At 48.7% G+C, this 26,647-nt stretch overlaps 1 protein-coding gene across 3 annotated transcripts in view; it reads right to left on the bottom strand.

Annotated features, from left to right (window-relative positions):
* RBM19 (RNA binding motif protein 19) overlaps window positions 1-26,647 on the bottom strand; it is a 197,071-nt gene that overhangs the window by 60,112 nt on the left and 110,312 nt on the right. For all 3 annotated transcript variants that reach the window (XM_036759156.1, XM_036759174.1, XM_036759164.1), the window contains exon 22: window positions 13,119-13,224. In XM_036759156.1, coding sequence (XP_036615051.1) covers window positions 13,119-13,224 — 106 coding nt within the window. The remainder of the gene's footprint in view (window positions 1-13,118; window positions 13,225-26,647) is intronic.

Genomic DNA, 26,647 nt, shown 5'->3' with positions numbered 1-26,647 from the left:
TGAGTCCCTTCACTGGATTCATAAATGGAGATAGCAACAATCCCACTTTCTACGGCCCTCGAGGGGCTCCTACTCCCCACTCCACCAATAGATGGAATATATTTTGTATTTTCTCATTTGTCTCTGAAAGTAACAAGTCCTAAGAAAGGACCGAAGATCAAAGAAGGGTGGGTGTGAAATCTGGTGGTGCAAAGGACCTGGGTTCAAGTCTTGGCTTTCCTGACCATTGTTAACCCCTCTGGGCCTCAGTGTCCTCAACTGTAAAATGGGGGTGTGGGTTGGATGTCCCCTGAGGTCGATGCCAACTCTGGAGCTGAGATCCTCCCTGCCTTCAGGCTGCTAGCTGCTCCTCTCAGAGAGTCTCAGGAATGAAAAAGAGGGCTTGAGATGCAGGCCGACTTCGGTGTCCTGGTGCCCACCCACATGGAGCAATATGAGAACACCTTACTTGTGATCATCAGCATTACAACTGACTTTGATAAAGAGTCTTAAGGCTTGCAAAGCACTTCAAAATGTAGCTATAGTCTAGGTGGTGCAGTGGATAGACTGACAGGTCTGGAGTCAGGAAGACTCATCTTGGAGAGTTCATATCTGGTCGCAAACAGTAGCTGTGTGACCCTGGGCAAGTTACTTAACCCTGGTTGCCTCAGTTTCCTAATCTGTAAAATGAACTGGAGAAGGAAAGGACAAACCACTCCAGTATCTCTGCCAAGAAAACCCCAAATGGGGTCACAAAGAGTCAGACATGACTAAAACGACTCAACAACATATTCTCTTATTTGGGAACTTCTAGTGTGGAAACTCCCTCCACTGGTGCAGGCCAGTCACTATTCTTCAACTTAAGGTCTCAGAGAGTTTAAATAACCTACCCAAGGTCACCCAGCTGCTATGTATTACAGGATGGACCCCAGGGTCGGCCCTCTACCCACTAAGCCCCAGTGCCTCAGGAGAAATGAGCCAGCCTATTCCCTGTATAAGTGCAAGCGTAAGGAATATAGAGCCTTGGGTCTAGCTCAGCCAGAAGGGGTGGGTATTGCCATCTGGGGAGAAAATAAGGCCCTAGATTCTAAAAAGGTATGCTGCATGAGGCTGGTTGGTTCATCCCTCCTGTCTGGGTATCAGTGTCTTTATGTACACTGGGCAACTGGATTAGATGATCTTGAAGGCTCTCCCTCCAACTCTAACATTCTCTGACAAAGCGTTGGTCTGTCTCCTTGATCCATCCCTCAGTTGGACTGTGGGCCCTCATTCAGCTTAGGGAGGCCTTTTGCCTTGGCTCTGTGCAAGGTCTGAAGGGCAGAGAGCTCAGAGAGGCCAACACTTGCCTCCCTGGCCCTCCTCACAGCCTCGTTTCTGACTGTCACCTGCACCTGGATTTGAGCCCTCTTTACTGTACTATTCTGAGGAACCCCTGGGATCAGCCCTTTTCCATGCTGGCTCCGGAATTCCACTTTGCCCTTTGGTTTGGGGGGAAGGGGATTGGGTAAAAAGTCAGACTAGCCTGAGGCTGGAAAGTGACTGTTCCTCTGAGACCATTTCTCAAGTGGAAGGAAGGCACAGGAGCCCTGCCAACCCAGCTCTGGCTCTGACCTTTGGCAGCTCTCCCCTGGGATCGGCCTCCCTTGCCTAGAAACAAATGCCATTTGAGGCCTTGGGCAAGACATGAGCCCAGGAGCTGGGCATTTTGCTTTAAAGAGTCTGCATAGATCATAGTATCTTAGGCAGGGCTGGAAGGGACCTTAAGAGACAACCTAGTCCACAACGCCTCCTACCCGTTTTACTGATGCCACCCGTTTACTGATAACAAGAACCTCTAGGTGGGATTGTCCCAGGGGAAGAAAATCTGCACAATCCCAAGAAACCTAAGGGCACTTTTTTCTTCTGCCTTACTCCAAAGAGTAGAGGGCTGGGCATAGGTGACGGAACATTAGGGCTTCATTGCTGGCTCTGCCACTAACTAGCTGTGTGATGCTAGGTAAGTCATTCCACTTCCCTGGTCTTCATCTCAAACAGAGGGATTTGGTTGAGATGCTTTCTAATGCCTCTTCCAGCTCCCACGTTCTAGGATTTGGAGATAACCAAGAGGGTGGGTGAGAAGGCTCGGCTGCCATGTTTCCTCCTCAAACTTTTCCTCTCTTAATTTCCATCTGCCTGTCTGGAGCACTGTTACATGCCATCTCCTGCCAGGAGTACCGTTACATGCCACCTCCCACCTGGCATAGGGTTATACCATCTCCTTTGTGGAAGCCTGGGTCATCTCCCTGACATTCTACTCTCTTCTTCACCTCTAACAGCTGTTCTGCTTCCAAGTCCTTATGATGCTATCTCTCTAACCCTCATCGAGCACCTCATTACCCTTCCTAGACCACTGAGACAGATCTTCTAACAGGCTGTCCGGCCTCCCCTTCCTCCCCTTCCATTCATCTTTCTGAGTTGCCAAAATAGTCTTTCTTATGTGGAGATTAGCTCAAAACAATCTATTGAGTAAAGTAGGAACTCCTCTGCCTGGCACTCAAGGCCCACTATAATCTGGAACTTCTCTGAGCTAGAGGTGGTGCCATAGTGCACAGAGCCCTGGGCCTGGAGTCAGGCAGACCTGAGTTCCAATCCAGCCTCAGATACTTACTAGCTGTGTGACTCTGGGCAAGTCACTTAATCTGCTTCAGTTTACTAATCTACAAAATGGGGACAGTAAGAACACTTATGCCAGGGTTTTTGTGAGAATCAAACGAAACAAAAATTGGTGCATAACAAGCACTATGTAAATGTTAGCTATTATTATTATTACTATGTAACCTGTCTGCCTCAGTTTCCTCATCTGTAAAATGGACATAATAGTACCTACCTCTCAGGGTTGTTGTGAGGATGAGATGAGACATCTGTAAAGCACTTACACAGTACTTGGCACACAGAAGGTGCGTAATAAATGCTTATTTCCTTCCTTCTTTCTTCACCTTCACATTTTAGATAATTAGGTAATGTTCTGCTCTCCTATCCCTTTCTCCCCAAACTCTCACGCTCCTCTGTGCCTTCGCTGACTCTATCTCCTAGAATCCCCTCCCCTTCCTCTCTTTAATGCCACCTTCTCCAGGAAGCTTACCCTGACCACTGCCTCCAATGATTTGATCCTGCCTTTTCCCTTTGGACCTCATGTGGCAATCTGGTTTTCAGTTTTCTGATGGCCTCATCGTGTACTACTCTGTTATTTTAGTCGTTTTAGTTGTATAAGACCATAAGCTCTATGAGGGCAGGGGATCCCTCATCTAAACTGTGCATCTCCTCTAGTGTCTAGCACTGTGTATCTTGTATACAGTAGGTGCTAAATAAATGCTGGATTGGACAGGAAAGAGAATAGGTTGCTAAACAAGTCTCTGGGGCTCAGTTTTCACCTAGATGACTTCCAAGGTCCTTTCTAGCTCTAAGACAATGATCCTAAGAGTGATGATGATTAGGAGGCGGCTGAGTCTCCCAGGAAGCTAGAAAGCTCCCTGGAAGAAGTACCCGATTTCCTGCTGACTCCTGCCCCCGCTCAAGGAATCTGTAGCATCACCGTCCTTGAGGTAGCCCTTGCTGTGGCCAGCCAAGAATCCTGTGATGCAGGACCATGGCCAGATCCCAAACCTTTCTAATAGTGAACAGAGGCGCTTCTGGTATCCTGGCCGGGGCATATGAGGACTGTTCTTCTCTCTGAATGAGTCTGACTCCCAGCGCACCCCATCTGAGGCTCATCTCCCAGTGAGCTGCAGTTTCAGCTCTCCTCGCTCAATAAGGCTGTGGTGGTCAGGAGAGAGGTGAAGCTAAACTGGCCTGGACCAGTGTAGGGGCTTTTACTGGAAGATGGGGCTGGGGATATGATACCAAGGTCCTGTCCGCCTCATTAATTAGGTGCCTTCTATGTGCTGGGGTCCTATGCTAGCAACTAGAGATTAAAAAAAAAAAAGAAACAGCAGCAGCAGAAGTCCCTGTCCTCGAGAAGCTTATATTCCACTGGCATTGCTGCCGACGCTGTGGCAAGAGGCAGATCCCTCTGAGGATCTTCTTGGTACACATGTACTCAGGAGAGCATGACGAGTTTTGGTTGAACCCGAGTCCCTTCATTTGACCAATGTGGAAACAGGCCCAGAGAGAGGATATGACTTGCCAAATGTCACAGAGCTACCGGCAGAGCCAGGATTGGAACCCAGGTCTTCTGGGTCTACTGCTTTGGCCCAGCTATTAGGTCATGGTACTGACCCTGATGCTCTTTGGCTAGGAGGTGAACATCATTAACCACTGATTAACCATCAATCAGCTTTTACTGAGCATTCCCTAGGTATAAGGCACAGAGCAGGGCTCTACAAAGGCCTAAGGGGCATCCCTTGCCTCTAGTTGGGGAGATACAAGTATAGCTGATCACAAGTCGAGGATGTGTGATTTTTCTGGTGATGTTCTCTTTCAGTGTGGACCATGATCCATCTGTAACCGAGGAGCTAAGTCTTTAGGAGGTGCCAGAGGATCAGAGAGGGTTAGGTGATTTGCTGTGGTCTCTCAGGAGCGAATGTCACAAGTGGGATCTGAATCCAGGCCTTTGACTCCAAGATCAACACCACTCACAAGTACCTCCAGCAACACCAAGCAGTAAACAGAGGGATGGTAACAGGGAGTTCTCAAGTAGAGGGAGAGACCGCTCCTCATCCAAGACCCTTCAGTTCCCCATAGACATCTCTTCTGGTTGACCACCGAGGAACAGAGACACCAACTAAATCCCTACTCCTATAATTTAGCCTTCTTTCTTCTTGCTCTGGAGAGAGGGCAGCTAACATCCATCCAGGAAATGGGCAGAGAGGATGTCAGTCATTAATGAATGCAGATTTTGCCCACATCTGTACTGTTTTGTGCCTTAAACTTACGTGTTTTAAAGCTTAGGATTTGATGACAGGTCACAGTCTATAAAGGACTTGGCTGAATCTGAGTCCCTGCTATGAAATGCAAGACCAGACATTCACATCCATTTTCGTTTACTCACGTACACAAATGGTGTTAATTAAAAAGTGTGAACAGAACCCAAATTTGGGACTTGTTAGTTATTCTTCCTTGTTGTCAATTATTTATGATGAGAGAGACACAAAAGCTAGTTTCTTCTTCTAGGCCTTTGGGCCACAAAGATTTTCAGTGATTTCTAACTCATGGGTAAGCTTCCCGAGGGCAGGCTGATTGGGTCTGCTTCTCCATAATGCCCCATACAAGGCTCTGCACATAGAAATGCTTGCTCTAGCAAGGGTTTTTCTGAGCCTAGCCCTCTATTCTCTAGGCAAAGCCACCAACTCCCCATGTTCTCACAACTAGTGTAAAAGGCACCATTCCTGCCCTTGGGGAGTTTACACTCTATAGCTATTCACACTCACACACACACACACACACCCCAATATTAATGAAATAGCTATGTCCTTGAATTACTGAATTATAAACAGGGTCAGAGACCTAAAAACATTCTGACAATGCTACTGGCAGATCTGTCCTTGCCTTTGGACCCCAGAAAGCTCCTTGAGGACAGGGACTGGTTCATCTAGCATGGTGTCTGGCATATACTAGGTACTTAGAGTATACGTGGGGGATTGGACTGGCCAAAATACACACACACACACACACACACACACACACACACACACACACAAAATACCACCATCTCAACAGAAGCTGGCTGGGATGTTGGGACACAACGTCCAGCCCGAGTTGCCCGCTCCATCGCATTGCAGAAAAGTGAGAAATGAGGAAGTATAAATTAACCATCGAGACCCTGCAATTAAAGCTGCAGTTGTTTACCACAGTCAGAATAGCTCTTCCTGCCAATGCAAACAGCCGTCCCGTCTCCCTACTGCCGACTCCCTCCCGAGTGTTTATTTAAGCCAACACATTGCTCTACTAATTGGATAACATTCCATGTGAAAATAGGCCTTTAAAACCACAGCAGCCGAGGCAAATAAAAACAGCTGTAACTGCAAAAGTACAAAGGAACGAAGACTCTGGAAAAAAAAGGAAAGGCGCACACAAGGGAGAATTACTATTCTTTCCTCCATGCTCCGGGGGTCGGTACTTTCCTCCACATTCTTTCCCATCCACACGGTCCTTTCCTCTTTCACTGCCCATGCCTCTCTGGCCAAAGGGGTGAGGCCAGCTTCTAAACTGGGTGGCTAAGCCAGCAGACTGACCCACCCGGCTCCTGAATCCCCTCTCACCTGAGGAGAAAGCCTGGCTGGCTGGCTGGGGTACACAGCCACCTCTGCCTTCTACTCTGGGTGCAGCCCAGTAGAAAGTGGGGATGGCAGAAACAATCAGATGATTTAGCCAGATATCCTGAGGGCAAGGTAGGCTGTCCCCCCACCATCACCCACCCTCTTGTTCATGATGGGAAGGGTAGATTTCACTGGGGGCTGGCATTCCCGGTTGGGAGCTAGCCACTCAGTCTCCCTCTGAAGTTTTTCCAGCCTAACATTTTCTGTAGGGGGGGCGGGGCTGTTTGATCTGATGTCAGTTTAGAATCCAGAGACATTAGGCCCATTCCTCCCTCCACTGGTGTTCATCTTCAATGCTTCCCATCATGACGTGGAGGTGACCAAGGGTTCTTAAAGGCTACACTGGCAGAGCACAAAGTCTGGAGCGGGGCTTCTCTAGCTGGAAGGGCTTTGAACACTGGCCCAATGTGTGCCCGCCAAATGGAGCAGCCCAGTTAAATTCCAATAGGCTCATTACCAGAGACTGGCAGGGGAAGAATGGGTCTGTGAAAGCATGGAAGAGCTACAATCTGCAGTAGGAGAGGGCATGAACAAAACCCATAGGTCTCCTCTTGTTCCCAAAGGATCCAGAAGAGCTAGTCCAACCTTCCCATTTTACTGGTGATGAAATTGAGACCCAAGAAAAGGTGGTTTGCTCAAGGCCACAGTGAGCAGCCAGAGCCAGGGTTTGAACCCTGGACTCCCAATCCAGCCTTCCCCACTCTGCACTGCACTGAGAACGAAGAGATGGGCTCCACAAGGGTCAGAATATTTCACTTTTGTCTTTGTGAATTATGAAAAGGTGCTGAGAGATTTGGAAGGGAGAAGCTATGAGCAAACCTACAGCATTATACAACTTGATAGCATGATTACCTTGATAGAATGGAAAGAGCCATTATATGGATTTGGAGCTGAAGGATCTGGATTTAAATCCTGGTCGTGCCACTTATTATTACCTGGGTGACCCTGCAAAACTACATCATCTATCTCTCTTTCTCTCTCTCTCCTATTCTTCTTTCCTTCCTCTCTCCCTTCTTTCCCTTCCTCTTTCCTTCCTTCCTTCCTCCCTCCTTTTTCCTCTCTTTTTTCTCTCTTTTCTCTTTCTTCCCTCTCTACCTCCCTCCCTGCCCTCCTTCCTCCCTCCCTCCCTTCTCTATTTGCCTTCGCCTTCTTTCTCTCCTTTCTTCCTTCCCTCTCTCCATTCCTTCCTTCTTTTCCTCCCTCCTTCCTTATTTCCTTTCTCCTTTCTTTCCTCCCCTCTTCTCCCTCCCTTCATTCCTTTCTTCCTTCCTTCCCTACCTCCCTCCTTCCCTTTCTGCCTTTCTGCCTTTCTTTGCTAAGTGCTGGGGATACAACATTTATAAAGATAAGTAAGTACAAGATACTCTGAGGAAGGAGAGCAGCTTGTTTCGAGCCTCAGTGACGGTTGCTCTTATAAGCAGTTGCCTGGTTACTCTGCATCCTCCCACCACAGCCAGGACTGATCAGGTCGGTGACAGAATCTGATGCTGGCATTCTGTGGGGAGGGAACACTGGAAGCCTTGACTGGAGAGGGCTTCCAAAGGACATCACAGAAAGCAAAAGGACAGGAAAAGAAGAGTCACTAATCATCTGTGTGCTTCCAGGCAAGTCCTGGCCTCAGTTTCCTGATGTGCAAAGTGAGGCGGCTGGACGAGATGGCCTCTGAGATCACATCTAGCTTCAAAACTCTCTACTTGTGGACTCAAAGATTTGACGGACCTTAAATGGTCAACCCCTCCATTTTACAGACAAGGAAAGTGAGGCCTGGAGGCTCAGTGACTTGTCCAAATTCTTAACAAAGGTTAAAAACCTAGGAGTCACTGCCTGGAGGGTGGGGATACTGGCTGATGAGGAGCTACTTGAAGGGAATTTAGAGCGATGCGGGGTAGTTTGTGGACTTGCTGCACCACATGAACGGTAATGACATGAGGGGCTTCCTGATATACTAGAAAGAATGCTGGATCTGGAATCAAGGGAGACTTCAGACCCCCGGGACAATCACTTCACCCAAGTCTCAGTTTTCTCATCTGTAAAACAGGCACAGTAACACCCACAGAACACAAGGTGATGGTTCAGGTCAGATGAGATTATATACACATATCGAGAGTCAAATCCAGATGCACAGACACGCACCTGTCCATGCAATCACTTGGCAAGGCATCAGAGCACTGCCCCAATGACACGGGTTATCCTCGGACGCTGGGGCTGCCTCGCCAGCTCTCTAGCAAGAAGGGAGGAGTGGGCAATGGGGCAGGAGCCATGCTGGGCTGCAAGTCAGGACCTCTTCTCCAGCCTTCAGTTTAGTGCAAATTGAGGGAGGCTGGCCCCGATGATCCCTAAGGCTCTTTTCAGATCTCATTCTAGGGCATCACAGTCTGCTGGAAAGAGTTCTGGATCTGGAGTTGGACAAAGGATCTGGGTTTGAATTCTGGCCTCGTGACGTATTTAACCTGTGTGATCTCTGGGCTTCCATTTCTCTCTCTTTAAAGTGAGGTAGTTGGCCTACATTACATCAAAAAAACCCCTAAGCTCCCTCTTCTCATGTACCCCATTTCTTTTCTCTTCTCCTAACTATGTCTTAGCCCTGATAGTGCTCTTCTCACCCACTACTTAGCTCTGCTGGGGGACCCAGAGCCACTGTATTTGCCAACCCCTGATGTTGTGGCTGGAACACAGTAGGTTTACTCAATAAATGCTTGTTGATCATTGACTAATGCAGAAGACAACCAAGAGACTCCCTTTGGAGAGGACAGAAAAGCAGGCCATTGGAGGAAAAGACTGGAGGGGGATGCAAACTGGGTACAAAGAGGAATTTCCCATGGTCCTGGTTTGGGCCAAGTCCTTGACCCCAAACACCATCTGTACAAGGAGAATGGGCCAGGAAGTCACTTTCCAGAGCAGCTCAGGAAAACTGCCTAGGGGATGTGATGATTTCTGGAGTTCTCTGGCAGAGAGGGGGTGTCTCTGGAATTCCTTCTGCTGACAGAAAAAGAGCTTTGTTGCTTCCTAGCCCAATGTCTCCGCAGTCTAATGCTTCCTCTTCAAATCCACTCCCGCCCTAGAGCTAACTAGATATTTACAATATTCAGAGTTCTATTCACCAATATGCAGTGTGCGCTTTTCTATGGGTCATGGGAGAGCGGTAAATGTTCCACTCAGAAGACAATCAAGTTCTTCAGACAGACTCAGAGAAGGAGAGAGAAAAAGCAACAGAGGCTTCCAGAGGAGGAAAAAGAGCAAACGAATCTTTCCAGGAGTGAGGCACTCACCGTGGGTCCTCACTCTATGGAAGACCAGCTTGTTCAGGCATGCTGTATAAAGGAGCCCAATCCCAATGCAATCAGATCTGGCCCTAGAGTGAAGAGATGCTGCGGTGACGGTGTGTGAGGAGACATCACGTCTGTCGAATGCTGAGAGCAGGCGCATGGTGACCCTCTCCCCCAGGGGTACAGAGAGGACTGTGCTCCCCACTTCAACTGCTTTTGTTCCCTGTGGCACCCAGAGATACAGGTGGGGAGGAATGGATGGGGCCAGGTGGGTGGCCGCAACCCATAAAACAAATACAGAGTAAATCTTTGTGATGGCAGAACACTGGGCTCAGAAATAATGTTCGTAGGATTGTTTCTGAATGAGAATAAAGGACCTGGACACTATGGAAATTCCCTGAGATCCCTTAATGGAAGCTAGGAAAGGCTCCCCTGACTTTTTCCGATTGAGACCCCACTTCTCCTGCAAAGATCAGAAGTGACATTTCAATTCAGACACTTAGTTAAGCTTTGGAAAAATGGGGAGCTAGAGACACTAAGTGGAGTAGTCAACAAGTCTTTTCCCCCTTAAAAATGGTTTGAGGAGTCTTTAGGGCTAGTTTCCTTCAGCTTTCTCACTTGAAAAGCGAGCAGTTCCCCCAAAGACTTACCGACTCAGTAGTAAGTACTTGGTTAAATGGATACGTCTTCCCTGTCCCTTCTCCCAAGCAAGGACAGGCACCGGATGATTCAGGAATAAAGAGGGCAGCCGTCCAACTCTGCTCTGCCCCGACCGGAGAGTAATTCTACGATCAGCTCTGGGCTGCTCATTTTTAGGAAGGACTCTCTCTCCCCTGGACAATTTCAACAGCATCGTAACTGTTCTCCCCAGCTATCAGTCTGTCCTTCTCCAACTCCTCTTCCACACAGCGACAAAAATCATTTCCCCAAGGCCTGGACCAGATCATCTCATCCCTCTGCTGTCTGCTGCCTCTAGGAGGAAATACCATCTCCTTAGACTGGCCCCACTTGGAGCCTTCGTGGTCTGGCTCTAGCTTCTTTCCAGCTTCATTTCACACGACTCTGTGTCTGTACACTCTACACTGCAGCCTAATCAAGTCTACCTCTGACCTGCCTCCAAACTTGGCACTTCATCTCCCACCTCCGAGCACCATGGCTTTCTTTCAAGGCTCAGCTCTCATGCTCCATACTGGAGGAGGCCTTTTCAGATCCTTCCTCAATCTACTTTGCTATCCCTCCTCAAATTCATTTAATTTTTTCTTCTATTTGTGACACATCCTTTGGGTAGAGCGTAAGATCCATGGGGGCAGGGACTTGTTTTTGTTGCTTCTGGGTACCCCTAACCCTTAGCCCTGTGCCTCACACATGCACTTAATAGGTATTTGTTGAATTGAGAGGCTGTCCAGAAGTTTCTGGGAGAAGACACAGAGGCCAGTGAGAGTCCACACCATATAAGGATCTCCTGAATGAACATGGGGGGGAAGAAGATTCAGTGGGGATGTTCAAGCACTATTTGAAGGGCTTTTGTGTAGGGGAGGTGGGCGCTGCTTCTTCAAACAAGACTGCAAGTCCACAAGGGGATGAGCCACCCTTGATGGTCACTGAGGTCTCTCCCAACTCTGTCATTCTGTGATCTAATTCAACGGACATTGTTGTAGGTACACCTACTGTGTGTAAGGTAATGGTCTTGTATAATTAATGAGTGGCTGAGGGGGCATTTGAACAACCTCTGGAGCAGGGCAAATAAACCAAAAAGTGACCCTGCCTTGGGCCTCACTGGCCATGGTTGGCCCATGGAGTGGTCATCCTGCAGAAAGACCTTCCAGATGCTCACTGCCATTAGTGGGGGCCAAGGGAAGGTCTCATGACAAGATGGAACAGGAGCAGATGTCCGGATGAACATTGGGAAAATGTCAACAAAACAAGCCCTTGAATTTCAGTTGCTGAGCCACAAGTGAGGATGACAAAGGCTATTGGAGAGACTCGCTGAGAGTTCCATGCTGACGTCTCTGCCAGGTCTTATGGCCAGCCTACAAAGGAGGCAGATGGGTCCTGGAGCTACCTCCTCCTGCTTCCCCGAGCTGGGCCAGCAGGGAGGGGCTGGCTCTTGGGAGCCCCTCTTGCCAGAGGGCTGCTGAGTCACCTCTCAGAGAGAAAAGAGAATGTCTTTTTTAGAATCGCAGAATGTCAGGCCTGGGAGGGACCTTGAAGAACAGACTATGAGAACGAAGAAGGGACCTTGGCACACAGAATGTCACAGCTGGAAGAGACCTTGAATCAGAAAATAGCACCGCTAGAAGGGACCTTTGCAGAGCAGAATGTCAGACCTTGGAGAGGACTTGGAGATCATCAACTCCTAGCCCCTCACCCTTTCACTGTGGAGGGCACCGATGCCCAGAGAAGGGAGGCAGCTTGCCCAAGGTCATACTCCTTGTTGGTGGCAGATCTTGGCTGAGAAGCTGGGCCTCCCCACATCCCGCTGCCTCCTCAGTCCTTGTGGAACCCTGAGCCGGGGCAAAATGTGTTGGCGGGGAGTGGTCAGTAAACACTCAGCTCCTTTTCCAACCAATGGAAATCTATGCAGCAGCTCAGACAGCTGTTCACCCCCAAAAGCCGCTGCTGAGCCAGATGTTCATCTGCTACCCATGGCAAGGAAGAAGCTGCGGCTGATGAAGCCAAACAGGAATCAAGCAGATTGGCTCATTCTAAGGCAAAAAAGGGGGCAGCAGCTCTGGCTCTCCAGAGGCTCCTGAGAGTTGATCTTCTCAAAGGCACATGGAAACAGACATTTGCACTGGGCGTGTGCAGGAACGTGCACACCATGCATCTGGGCTCAAAGCACTAGCTTGGCCTCCTGCAGCCCAGCTTTGCTATGCACTAGCATTGTGCGATTCACAGAGGTCAGCAAAGGAAAGGATGTTAGTTCAGAAATGGCCTCTCCTAAAGGGCTGGCCAACTTTAGTCTGACTCAATCCCACTCAGCCTCAGAGGAAAGAAGTTGGAGCAGTAGGGCAGATGTTTCCAGGAAGCATATTTAGGATTGGCATTGGGAGAAACGTCCTAACAATGAGGATCAGAGATCGAGAGTAGGAAGGCCCCCTAGAACTGTTCTACAGTGGAATGTGCTGCCTTAGGCCAGAAGGAGCCTCAAAATTTTTCTACTGAGCACAGAAGACCTCAATAATCCTAGGAAGCAGAGATAATATCAGATATGCCAACCTAACTACATTGGGGAATGTTGCCAAACAGATTGGCTGGAAGTCTTGGTTTCTAATACCATCTCCACCAATAACTTGGGTGCCCTGGAAAAGCCACTCATGCCAGGATGTCTTTGTCTTGGTCCTCACATGTAAAATAGAAGACTGCCTTCCCATCTACAGTTTTTGTGGAAATTAATCCCAACATTCTAGAAAATATAAAAAGTCAAAGTGTGGTTGGAACCCTACCTTGTCTACTAGGAGACCATGCTTTTTTTCAAATGGCTCATGTGAACAGCATCCCTTAGAGCATAATAAACCCCTTTAAATGAAAAAAAAAAAATGGAGAGATGGGGAGGAGGGGCATGGCGCCATGATCTCACCTTGGCATCTTGTTTGGTTAAGAAATCCACAAAGCCAAATCCTCGGTGGGGGCCCGTCCCTGTCATCTTCTTTGGCAGACGGACTGTCTTTAGCTCCCCGAAGGTGCTAGGAACAAAAAATAACACCCAGGAGTTTAAGAACCAAAGAACTCAAAAGGGAAAGAGAGGGAGGGAGGGAAGGAGGGAGGAAAAGAGGAGAGGGCAGGACCTTGGTTCTCCTCAGCTAATCCCCTCCAGGTTACCTGCAGCCACACCATACTCAGCTTCTCTGTGGGCCCATGCTGTGGGGGTAAATAGCCCCTTATCCCTCACACACTGCCCAGGGCCTGGAGGACAAGCAGGGGATGATGAGGGAGTCCTGTCAGCTCATCTGACAAGCAGGAAGCCGACTCCCCTGCCAACCTGGCTTTTCCCTCCCCCATTGTGGTAAATACACATTAGCACACCCGGCTCTCTGAGCACACTGCAGCTCAGAAGGCATCCTCACCGCTGGGCTGAAGGCCTCTCATTTGCACGCTGGGTCTAGGTCTGAGGCAATTCTGCCAGGGGTTCTGGGAACTAGTATTTAAATTAGCTTCTATGGGCATGGCCTGTATGACCCTTATTTAGTGAGGTGTGATGGGGCTTTGTTTCCCTTGGAAGGCGACAGGGATGGGGGTGCGTTCAGTGCTTGGGATGGGGAGGCAGCTCCTTGACAAGTGGCCCACCTGTCGAACCCCAGTCACCCTTCCCAACCTGTGTTTTCCTGTTAGGACCCTGAAGCCAAAGCCAGTTACAAAACTCCAGAGAGCAAAGGGCCTTGGCTGGAACTGAACCGAATCAAACAGGTAAACATGGTTGCTGACCCCCTCCCTTCCCCATCTCCAGAAATTCCAGGACAAAAGGCCCATTATTTCTTGCTGCCCAAGACCCTCCTCTTCTTTGCCTTCTCTCTCCTCCCTACTCACTCCCCTTTGATGTCCATTTATCACATACACACACACACACACACACACACACCCGTGCGCGCGCGCGCACACACACACAAATTTCAGGCAATAAATATTTAATGCACATGGCATCTGAAGAGATTTGTAATTTTATTTGAAAATCTACACACACTCATCCGTGTGCACATGGATACACACACACACACACAAACATGCGTGCGCGCACACACACGTGCACACACACAAGTCTGAGATGCTGCAGGGCCAAAGAGCGATTGGGAATAAACACAGTAAAGGCCATAAATGCTCTCATGAAATGATATAAGCTAAATCCAGAGAGTTAACCCAATGTACCGCCAGCATGACCAGGCATCTATCTACCCAATTTCCTAAGGCAGTATGGTGTGTAAATGTAGCATTATGAATCCTCAAAATGAATCCGCACGTCTCCTCTGAGCTTTCCCCACAGCCCTCCTTTCCATGCCCCCCACCCCCAAGCCCTTCTCTCTCTTCTTTGGAAGCAACAGCAAAATAACAGAAGCGGCCCCAGGAGGGAGAGGGAGGGTTGGGGATGCAGGCCGCTGGGCTGTCCCAGCTGTGGCTTTATCTGGGGTGCTGGTGGGGAGCCGGCGATGGGCTTGGGGGCGGTGGAGAAGGGCCTGCCAGGGATGGCAGTGCTGGATGGGGTGGGGATCTAATCAGGAGGTCAAGGGGATGCAAGCTCCCAAGTCCTCCAATACTGGCTTTATTCTGCCACCTAATGGCCAACTCTGCTCACAGCAGATAGACGAGCTTGCTGCCAGCCCCCTGGCCCTCCCCGTCTGTTGCTGCATTTGTACAGGGGATGGGGGGCGGGTGAAGGGGGAGCCCCATGGCTCTCAAAGAATCTTAGTAGGCGGGTTCAAGCAAATAATCGCCCCCCACCCCACCCCAAACGGTCTTCCTTTGCCCTTGTGATAATTAACAATGCCACAGCCACAGTGCACCTAAAGACAGAAGTGTGGTCCTGATGATGGGCTCCAATTAATTCAGCACCTTTTGCTTTAAGATCTCGGAGCATTTACATATTCAACGAAGGTCACTCTCAATGATCTGGAGATGGCTCATCCATTGTGGTGATTACTGAGGGAGGGCTCACCTAATCATAGACTTAGAGCTGGGGGGCACCTCTAGAGCACCTGGTCTAACCTTCCCTCTTTGACAGGGGTTGAAACTGAGTCTGGAGAGAAGAGGGGACTTAACCAATATCACACAGGCAGGAAGGAGCATGGCCTGGACCTGCCCCCACCGCCACAAAGGCTGGAAAGGGTTGCCAGATGTAGGGATTCGATGCATTGCCGAAATGGACACCAAAGCCGGCAGAAAACAAAATTAACCCCCAACTCTGGCATGCTGAATCCTCACGACCTCTTCTCCCTCTATTATGGCTCATCATCCTTGTGTCACAACCCACCAGCATTTACAAAGCACTTAACACAGTATTTCAATTTGTCCTCACCACAATCCTGAGAGACTGGGGCTGTTATCACTCCCAATTTATAGATGAAGAAACTGAGGCAAACAGGGTGAGGTGACTTGCCCAGGGTCACACAGCTCAGGCCTTCCTGCCTCCAGTGCTTTCAAGCTCACATCAAATTTGTGATGTTGGTGCACAAGTTAACTCAGTATTTGTGGACTTGGCCTCCCCATGCTGCAACTTGTAGTTCTCATTTCCAGTGACAATCTCCACTTCCCACATGACGATTTCCTTCCAGCCTGGGCCAGCATCTGGTAGGCTGGTCCAAGCTTGCACATCTTTGCATGTCTGCATAAAGGGGGTTGCCTGGCGGTTAATTCCACATTCGATCCAGCACACAGCAGGCAGCTGGTATGCCATGCATGGTAAGTAGGTGAGGGTCCAGAGGACAGCAATGAAAATAATTATGAGGTTGGAAAGAGGTATGCTGAAGAAAGTCTCAAGGAACTGTGATTGTGTCCCTGAAGAAGGGGAATTGGAGAATGTTTGGGGTCTGGTGATGGCCGATGATGGGCAGACTGGGGGAGAAATTAGGGGGGTCTAGAAACAGGAGACTGGGGGTCTCTAGCCCTGGCTTTGCCCAAAATGAGTTACGTGGCCGCAGACAAACCCCTTCCCCTCTTTGCGCCTGTCAGACCTCCGTGTTCTGTTCCAGGATCGTGGTTTCCTTCTAGGCACAGACTTCAGGAGCCTGGTGAAGTCACTCTTTCTCCTTCCTACCAACAGCAGGACTAGAGGGAAAAGGCTGAAATAAAGAGCACCTGGGAGAAGGGAAATGCCATCTTAGAGAAGAGCTTCCCTCTTAGGGGTGGGGGACCCCTGAATATGCTTCCGAAGCTACTAGAAAGATGGGATTCCCCCGAGTTGTTAGACTGTCTCCTTCCTGAAATTGTACTGTATTTCCCTAGCTGTGTAAAGGCTGCCATCATCCCCCTGCTCCCAAAGCCCTACCAGAACAGCAACTCCCAGAGGGTGGGCACTGTTACGGTTTTTACCCCGTCATTCCCACAATCCAATCTTACATACCCAGGTCATCCTGGTGGCACAGTAAGCAGACAGTGCCAGGCTTGGAGCCAGAAGGACTTGAATTCCAATCTGGCACAGGACCCTTGTTAATTGTGTGGCCTAGGCAAGACATTTCCTGTCTGTGCCTCAGTGGCCTCATCTGTAAAGGGGGAGGATAACGGCACCTACCTTCCCAGGCTGCTGTGAGGATCAATGAGAGAATATTTGTAAGGCGCTGAGCCCAGTGTGTGGCACACTGTAGGAATTCTAGAAATACTAGCTATCATCACTATCACGATTACTATTATTCCTATCACTACTACTGCTATTATTAAATCCATGCCACAGTCCTGGGGGAACAGATCAATCCATTCATCTTTGCATCTTCTGTCTTTGGGTCCAATCCAGGTGACTGGGGACTCAATGAATGCATGCAAACTGGCCTGCTGAGCCAACTGTATCTCCCGGCTGGTCCCAGACACATCAGCCTCACATCCAGTCCAGCTGGTCCCCCAGAACAAGGGTTCCTTCCCCATTGCCTCTCCAGATGAGGCATCATCTTCCGCTAGTAGAAGATAAGCTCCATGAGGGATGTTTTCTTTTTAAAATCTGTCTCTCCAGCATTCAGAGTATCTGGCACACAGCCGGTGCTCAATATGTGATTTTTTCCATATATTCATTCATTCATTCAAGCATTTATTAAACACCTACCATGTGCTCAGCCACCACGATACAAAACCAGAACAGATGAAAACAGGGGTTTTCCTCCCTGCTATCCCTCACCCCACCATGCCATCTCCTCCATGTGACTCTGCTCAGACTGTTTGTTCCCCGGCTGGGGACGCACTTTCTTCTTCCTTCTTCCCCTTAGACTCCCTGGATCCCTTCAAGGCTTAGTTCAGGCGCCACCGCCCATGGCAAACCCATCCTTCCTGAGTGTCCTAGTTCTCAGTGCCCTCTCCCCATGGAAAGAACACTGGAGTCAGCGGTTGCTGGGTTCAGACACAGGCTCTACTTCTTACTACCCGTGTGACCCTGGGCAAGTCACTTCACCTCTGGGCCTCGGTTTTTTCATCTGAAAAATGGGGGGAAGGGAACTGGAGTAGAGGGCCTTAAAGGTCCCCTTGCAGCTCTTCATCAAATTACCCCGTGTTTACTTATTGGTGTCCAGAGACAGAAGTATAGATTTAGAGCTGTTGAGGATCTTAGAGGCCGCTGGGTCCACTCCTTCATTATACAGATGAAGAGATGTTATGCAGCTTGCCCAAAGACGCAACTAGTAGATGGCTGAGACAGAATTTGAATCCAGGCCTTCCTGACTCCAAGCCAACCATGCCATTTTGTGTTTCTGCCACAGAACACATGCTTCTTGAGGGCAAAGACTATGTATTCTTTGGACCAGAGTGCATTTTGATGTTCTTAATGTTTACTGGACTGATATGACATTTTGAAGGACCTCCCTTCCTCAATGGAATGCCTCTGGGCTAGCCAGCCACTCTGTCTCAGTCTCCCCATCTGAAAAAAGGGACAATAGAGCACAATACAAACCATTTTCAAAGGAACCCCAAGTGAGAATTAAAAACGAAAAGGGGGGTGGGGTTGGAGATAAACGATACATAAATACCATCCATGATTATAGCTCTTATCCGACAGCAAGGTTTATGAAACAGTTTTCAAGAGCAGCACTGGAGGGCTTTGAAGGAAGCTCACTCTGAACTGCACTACCTTGAGAATGGAGACTATCATATGGGTATGGGGGAGAGCCCAAGACAGGGAGGGATGGTAAGTAAAATAACAGGGAGACTGTGGACTCCCATCAGAGGCTGAGGCTTCCCTGCCCGGGGAAGGAGAGACGCACGCTCCCTACTGTGTAGATAATAGAAACCACAAAATAGCAATTACTGTACCAGAAACTGTGAATAAAGCGGACATACTGGGCCTTTAAACATGCCCCCATTCCCTCCCCCACCATGCTCACACTTCAGTAACAAACTCACACCTCACTTTTCCAATTATTTCATTCACCTCCAGTTCACCAATTACTCCTTCGAGCCCCCCCCCCCAAGATCATGATTTGTTGTGAATTTGTGGGTTTTCAACAACAGGATTGTTTTCGCATTTCTAATTTATTTCGAGGTGTGTGGTGGCTGCAGAGGTGGTGGTGATGGGGGGGGGGGGGAGTGGGAGGGTTGTGGAAGGTGCTGAGGGGGGGAGGGGGAGGGCTGTCTGGATCTGCAAACCAATTATGCCCAGACCCTCCAGTCAACAACTCCAAGGTATGCAAATCATGTTTGCACACAGGCCCGGAATGCAAAAACAATGCTTGGGATGTAGCTGCTGAATGGGGATTTCCTTACTTCATGCAAATTTTGAGCTGGCAAATTGGACTGGCATCCAAGGAGGGTTGGCGCCCACCTGCCTGGGGTTTTGGGCTCTGCTCCTGGAAAGGAGGAATCGCAGCCACACAAATCCTCTTCTCTCTTTATGCCAAGAGAGACCCTTAGAAGCCGAGTTCCTCCAAAGCTAGGGGTGAGGGAGGATGAGAGGCAGACGGATGCTCTCTGTCTCTGCAGCAGGACATGATGGTGTGCCCTCTTTGGCGCTGGGGAGGAGGTGCTCAGCTGTCAACGGGTCCTCCCAAGAGCACGCTGGCACCAAGGTGCTTGATCTGTTCTTCTGCAGGGCCCCGATCTCCTGACTCCTACCCTCTCACTCTGACACCTCTGAGGCATCATATGGGAGAAGGTGTACTGGTGTGACCCAAACCTCCTGCTGCACACAAATAGACAGTGAGGAGGGAGGGACATCAATAGAAAGGCAGAGGACCCGGAGCCATAGCATCAGTGAGACTTAACCCAGGGGAGGAGAAGCTTTCCTGGATGAAAATTAAAGACACTTCCCCCTTTCCCTGATGGTGACTGCACTGTCCAAGGGAACAAACAGACTGTAAATATCAGAGCCCAACCCCCTCATTTTACAGATGAGGAAACAGGAGCAGGACAGGGGAAGGGGCTGAGGATCCTTCCAACAGCTTTCCTTTTCAGGGTTGGGTTAGGACTGGGTGGCCTAATGGACAGCCCCTTCCAGCGATGACATCCCATCTAACATGATCTCCATCACCCAGAGCTGCTTCATCTACACATACTCTCATAGGGCTATGCGACTTTTACTGCCAAAGCTCATTCTTTCTGAAAACTTAACAGTTTCACACGGCTTCTCCCTTCCTCTGAATCTCCATCCTTCTCCTGGTCCCTACCCCTAACTGGCCTTGAGGCTGAGGTCTAGGCAGTGGAACTCCATGGAAAATTTAGATATTTCCCCTGTGCCCCATAAAGATTAGATTGAGAATCACTGAAACTCTGGAAAATGGAGGGCATCATATTAGGGGATATCAGAGGCATGTGTGTGGGCCTGTGTGTGTGTGGAGAGGGGGTGGGGGGGGGAGAGGGCGGAGTTGGATAAAAGAGAGAGTGAAGTTATTTCATTTAATCCTGAGTGGTGGGTGGGGCAGGATTATGTACATTTTATGAATGGGCAAGTGAAGGCTGAGATACAATCATAAGTCCCCATAGCCACATGGTCAGTCCAAGGCAATTCCAGCCCTTGGGAATCAAGACCTCAGATAAGGAATGACCCTCAGCAGCCACTCGCCCACCCCTACTTGAACCAAAACCCCCTCTATAGAGCACGGCCACAAGTGGACTTTCAGCTTCTGCCTGAAGACCTCCAGCGAGAGCAACCATCGACCTCCAAAGGGAACCCACTGGAAACGTCAGAATCTTTCAAAGAAAAGAATGTGCCACTAAATGACATTTCTGACCCTCCTGCTGTCTCTGAAAGCAGAGGATCTGGGTTCAAATTCAGCTTCTGATGCTAATTACCTTGTGTGCTCTCTCCTGCGGCTACAAAACAAAGGGATGTCCTACGGGACCCCTTCCTTTGTTCTTGATCAGGTGTTAGTTTTATAAACATGAATTTTTTCACATTTTTTAAAAGAATTGCTGGTCTAATTTCAATTCTCCATGGCATCCATGGAGGTATTTTTGGCTCATGGTTTCCAGTGTTCTTCCCTCTACATCATAGGAACGAGTCGATATAAGGTACGGTCCCTGCCCTCACTGACTTAATCATACATTTGGAGAGTCATCACGCACACATGTGACCCCTTCTCACAAAGACTGTCAGAGTCACACAACAGATACAACCCCTCCGTTAAAGACTTGTCTAAAGGCCGCAAGACAAAGCAAAGACTAGAACTCAGGTCTTCTGCTTCTTTTCCAATCCCTTAAATCAGCAAGCATAGAATGAGACATAGAAGAGACTTTAACGGCTGCCCAGTCCGATTCCTTTGTTTGTAGAGATGCAGAAACTGAGGCAGAGCGCGCCTGATTTTCACAATAACCCCAGGAGGAAAGTGTGATTGTTATTCCCTTTCGATAGAGGGGGAAACTGAGGCAGAAAGGGGTTAAGTGACTTGCCCAGGGTCACACAGCAACTAAGTGTCTGAGGCAGGATTTGCACTCAGCACTTACCAATTCCAATCCAGCACCAATTCTCAGCCAGGTGCTGAGGATGCAATGTCATGAGACAGTCTCTGCCCTCAAGGAGCTTATGTTCTAGCCAATCATGAGGAACGATGCTCAAGGAGAGCCATCATTGCTGGTCAGATGGACATGAAAATACGCCTAGCTTAGGAACCGGGCTGACAAACTGAGAAAGGCATCTCCCGAGCTCACCTTTCCAACCTCACTACTCACTCACTTACCTTGGAGGAACAACAACTATAGATATGGAAGCCTTGGACCCGGGGGTGACAAACCATAGCAACCACACTTGCAGACCAGATGGGTGCTAACTGACCAACCTGCAGTGATGAGGAGCTTCTCTATCTAAGCAGGCCCTTCAAGATGACTAGAAAGTTTTTGGTCCCTCTTGCCACAAATCCCATGGAAATGCAGTGTACTGTAGGAGGATGTCAAGCTTCCAGAAATTACTAAAACCAGTTTTGGGAAAAGTTGAAATACAAAATTTTTTTTAGCACTTTTTACAGAGATTAAAAAAAAAAATTTGTTAGTACAGAAACATAAAAATGTATTATGCATATATATATATAGGTTTGTTCATAATAAGAGTATGTTTGGAATATTTAGAGATGAGGAAGCCTGGGAAGCAGCTGGAAAGATACAGGAGGAAAATGTATTCTTTTCTTTTTGGCTATTCCTTCTTTCCTCAATCTTTAACCTCCCTCCCACTGCCCCTACCCAACCCCAAAGATGCAGAAAGAAGCCTCTGGCTTGATGGGCAACTGAGATGGCCACAGGGACATTAGAAGAGAGAACAGGCTGTCCAAAGGTGGGCTGAAAGAACTGAGACTGTTTAGCCTGGAGGGGACAACTCAAAATGGGCAGGGCATGAGTATAGTCTCTGAATGTTTGAAGGGCTTCCCTGTGGAACAGCGATGAAGCTTGTTTCACTTGGGATGTGATGTAGAGGCAGATTAAGGCTGGCCATCAGACCTGTCCAAAAGTGGCCTGAGCGGCCAAAGGGAGGTGAGGGAGGTTGTGAGCTGCCTGTCCCCTACAGTCTTTAACTAGCGGCTGTGATCACCACTTGATAGGATTCCTAAGGCCTCTTCCAATCCTAAGTCTCTGGGAGGATATAGAGGGAAAATCAATTAATTTCCACTAGTTTTTTTTTTTTTCCTCATGCTGGAATTATGCCTACTTCTGGCAATGAAGGAGGGCAAGAAAACAATCGAGGGGGGCTGAGTTGACAGGTTTTTACTAGGAAATAAGCCCTCCGCTTTTCCTGGAGCAAACACAGATGTCTTTCCCAGCTAACTCTAGTAATGAGCTCTGGGTCAAGCAAAGCTTGGACATGTAGGAGTGAGGGGTAGAAGATGAACGGTGCCAGCACTTCCTCATTCACTAAGCCTCCGACACACTGGCCACCTATCCTCAACGAAGGACTTAGAAAGGAGTGACAGAATACAACGTTGGAGGGACTTCAGAGACCACCCCAGCCACCTGACCAGAACAGAAATCTCCTCCCCCACACAACCAGCAGGCGGTCATCTGGCCTGAAGATACCCACTAAGCAGCGAAGGGAGGGGAGGGGTAGGATGGGGCAGGCAGCAGCTCATTCCATTATGGGATAATTCTAATGGCTGGGCCTAAGTCTTGCCTAAATCAGCTCCTCTTCAGCTCACACCCCCCTGCTCCCAGTCTTGCTCTTCAGAGCCAAGAAGAGAGATGGAAGACTGATCTGTGTAAGTGGAGAGAGATTCCCATATCTGAGATCATGAATCCTTTAAATATGGAAGTTAGACCTTTTCAACCACAGTGGTTACCATGTAGTTGAAGCCTATATTGATAGGGAACCCAATGCCATCTCAATAGTCCAGAACAGGGTGGACCCAACAATGAATCTCAGGTGGCACATTCTCTCTTATCTCAATAAGATGGTTAAGAATGAGCAAAAGGCTGCTGGGCAAAGGATCAGGCCACTTCTATGTTTTAGAATAACAGACCTTCAGGCTTACAGAATATAAACTCTTTGAGAGCAGGCAGGGACTGTTTCTCTGTATCCTTTGCAGAGAGTAGGCACTGAATCAACGTGTGTTGATAGATAAGTTGCTTTAGGCAACATTAGCCAGTAAATTATTTCATGCAGTGGGGTCAGTGGGCATTACCAAAGGGCATTAGTTTAAGCCTGTGGTGTGACCAAAATACACTATCAACAACTCACATTTCTACGGCATTTTAGGGTTTCTGAAGAGTTGCCCACCCCCCAAAAGCCCTTTGAAGTTGGCTGTGCTCACTACACTCATTTTAGAGGTGATGTGACTTGCCCCGGCCCTCAAATGAGGATCTGATGTGATAATGAGTGCAAAAGCACTCTGAAAACTTGAAAGAATTCTAGCAATATAAGCTGCTGTTCTTCTGTGACAGTGAGGTGGTGTAGTGGGTGGAGCACTGGACCTGGCCTTGGGAAGACCTGAGTTTAAATCCTGTCTCAGACATGTAAACTTGGCCAAGTTATTTAACCTCTCCTAGCCTCAGTTTCCTCATCTGTAAAATGGGGACAGCTACAAACCAGCACCATTCTCAAAGGGCTGTAAGGAGGATCACGTGAGGTAACAGGTGCGAAGTGTTTTGCAAACCTCTGGAATATGGCCAATGGTTTCTGAAGTCCTGGTCACCTCCCTTTCTCTTTTTCTTCTTTGTTGAAAGGAATCTTTAAGATCGAGCTTTTCCCTTCATTTTGTGCCCATCATGGGGAGGGATGGACACAGAGACATCCCCCTGTCATGCTCAGGGGAACTCCACCTTTCATTAGTGTGCCCCCAAGACTGAGAACCAGCCAGCTTCTGAACCACAGGAGAGGAGAGATGGTGAGCGTGGTATTTTGCCTTGATCATAGCCTTTCATCAGGGCACTTCTGCAGCAAGCATGAGCCTCTCTGTCTATAGCTGAAGAATCCTAGTATCTGAAATCTGTTCAATGCTATCTCTGGATTAGAATTGGGACTGGAGTGGAATGAACCCGAGAGCCTAAGTGGCTATGGGTTAGCATTTACTGCCTTGTTGTGGCTTGGGGAATACTGGGGAATCAGAAAGGGTGCGCCGCTTCAAGAACCATGAGACTGTTGGAGGAACCATGAGGCATCCTTTACAAAGATAAATGGTAAGAGCTCAAGCCGCCAAGACCAAAGTCATTTTCTGGGATCAGTTGTAGGGTGGTGCTTGTGCTACATACTGGGGGAAGGGCTTGGGCATTAATTTCCTTACCTACAAGAATTTGTTTTTTTTTTTCTTTTAAAGGTATTGACTTTTTAGAGGCCTCACTATTATACCCCACCCCATCCCACCCCTCCAAGAAAAGAAATTCATAGCACTACACTGCTATCCACAACAAACGAGGAAGATTTATGTGGGGATATGGGCAAGAACTGCCCAAGACGAGCTGCCATGAGTGGACTGGGATCCGTACCATCCAAGGGTGAGGTCATTAATGAGAGTATGGAGCACAGGACCTTTGGAGCCATCTAGCCCAACCGATTCCTGTTATAAATGAGCAGAGTGAGGCCCAGGGAAATGAGATGACCTTCCCAAGGCCTCCCAGGAGGGGGGGGCGGCGCCTCGAAGCAACATTCAAATCCTAGCCTCCCAACTCCAAAGCTCAGGGCCTTTTTCCACTGGCCCATGCTGTCTGGCCTATCAAATCACTGAAACATTTAAGCAATTTGACAACAAACAGAATCTGAGGAGATGGAGGTGGGAATGCAAAGGCTAAACTGAAGGAGCAGGGGGAGAAAATAACCTCTTTTTCTGGTTTAGTTTTGTTGTGGTGGTGATTGTTTCTGGCCTGGACCTGTGAATTAATTCCACTGTTGCCAACTGGTAACTCATCTGTAACTTAGATCACTGTCAGTTTAGAGCAAAAGGAGACCTTAGGAAGTCTTCTATTCCTACTCTCCCATTCCACAGGGTGGGGGGACAATGCTGGGCATCTTGACCTTTGTCCTGCCACCGGAGTCCAGAGACTCTAGAGGAGAGAGTGTGGCTGATGACTTTGCACAGCAACGTCTCACTTAAATCCAACTCACCCACAAATCAAGGCAGCATGCTTGTGATGTCACTGAAGGAAGGATGAACAATGACAGGACAAGACTGAGGCCCAGAGAAGTGACTTACCCAAGGCCAAACAGATGGAAAGCAGGGAAGTCTACCTGGGTGGGTCTTAGGACTCAACTCTCCATTCCTTCCACTGCACCTATGTGCCCACATTCTCATAGCCAGCACATGCTAGAGGCAGGGCTGGAATCAAGGTCTCCCTCCCGCTACAGCCAGCCTCCTGTCACCCAATAACCTTAGTCATTGATTGTTAACTGTCAATAATGTAGGTGGCATGATAGAAAGGACTCTGGGCTGGAAGTTAAGGCCCCAGGGAGCCAAGGAGCTCAGGGTCCAGCTGCGTCAGTAACTCAGGTGATGCTGGCCAAGTCCCAATTTCTTCATCTAGAAAAAATAATGAAGGCTTTGTACTTTACTGGTGAGTTTCCTCTAAAGCTGTAAGTATTCATGCTAAGGTCTCTGCAAAATATAGTTTGGGAGAGAGTCTGCTGCTTGGTGAAGCGGGTTGCTGAAGTGGGGGTGGGGGAGGAGAGGAGGGAGGGAGTCTTTGGATACTCCAAGATCTAACTACATATCAGGCAATGTTAAGAGAGACTGGTTGGCTAATTTAAGTGGCCTCACATGGACTCAGGGATCTGTGGGAAAAAAGGTGGCCCAGTGGATAGAACACCAAGCCTGGAGTTAGGAAGACATCTTCCTGAGTTCAAATGTGGCCTCAGAAGCTTACTGGCTGTGTGATCCTGGGCAGGTCATTTAACCCTGTTTGACTCAGTTTCCTCATCTGTAAAATGAACTGGAGGAGGAAATGACAAAACCACTCCAGTATCTTTGCCAAGAAAACCCCAAATGGGGTCACGGAGAGTGGGACATGACTGAAAAACGACTCAACAACAACTGGATGAAGACAGTAGCCTTAAAGGGCAAAGATTCAGTGATTCTCCAAGCCGTTTCTCAAAAGCTCTCTCCAAAGTGGGGCTAGAAGGGACCAGAGGCCATCTGACTCCCCTCCTCAACAGCTCCAGCCTCTGCTTGAGGACCAGCCCAGTAACCCCTGCCTCCCGCTCCCCCCTTCCCTTCAATTCCATTTTGAGATAACTTTGATTATTAGAAAGTTGTTCCTCGCCTTGGGCCAACTTCCATCCCCTGCTCCCACTCCTGTAGTACAGTCCTTCCCTACATGACAGACTACTGGATACCTGGAGAGTACTCTGACCATTCCCCACCCCCATCCCTCTATCGGACCTCCCTGGTCCCTAGAATCACAGCTTTAGAGCTGGCACGGACCTTAAGAGGTCAGCTTGTTTAACGTCTCCATTTTACAGATGAGGAAACTGAGGCCCACAGAGGTGAAGAAACATGGATAGTGACCATCAGAGGTAGGATTTGAACCCACATCCTCTGACCCCAAGGCATTTTCCACTGGACCATGCTGCCACTGGAAGGA

The sequence above is a fragment of the Trichosurus vulpecula genome, chromosome 1, assembly GCF_011100635.1.
Source record: "Trichosurus vulpecula isolate mTriVul1 chromosome 1, mTriVul1.pri, whole genome shotgun sequence".
Lineage (NCBI taxonomy): Eukaryota > Metazoa > Chordata > Mammalia > Diprotodontia > Phalangeridae > Trichosurus > Trichosurus vulpecula.
Note: the sequence above shows the minus strand (reverse complement) of the source record. Positions and strands in the feature narration are given on the sequence as shown.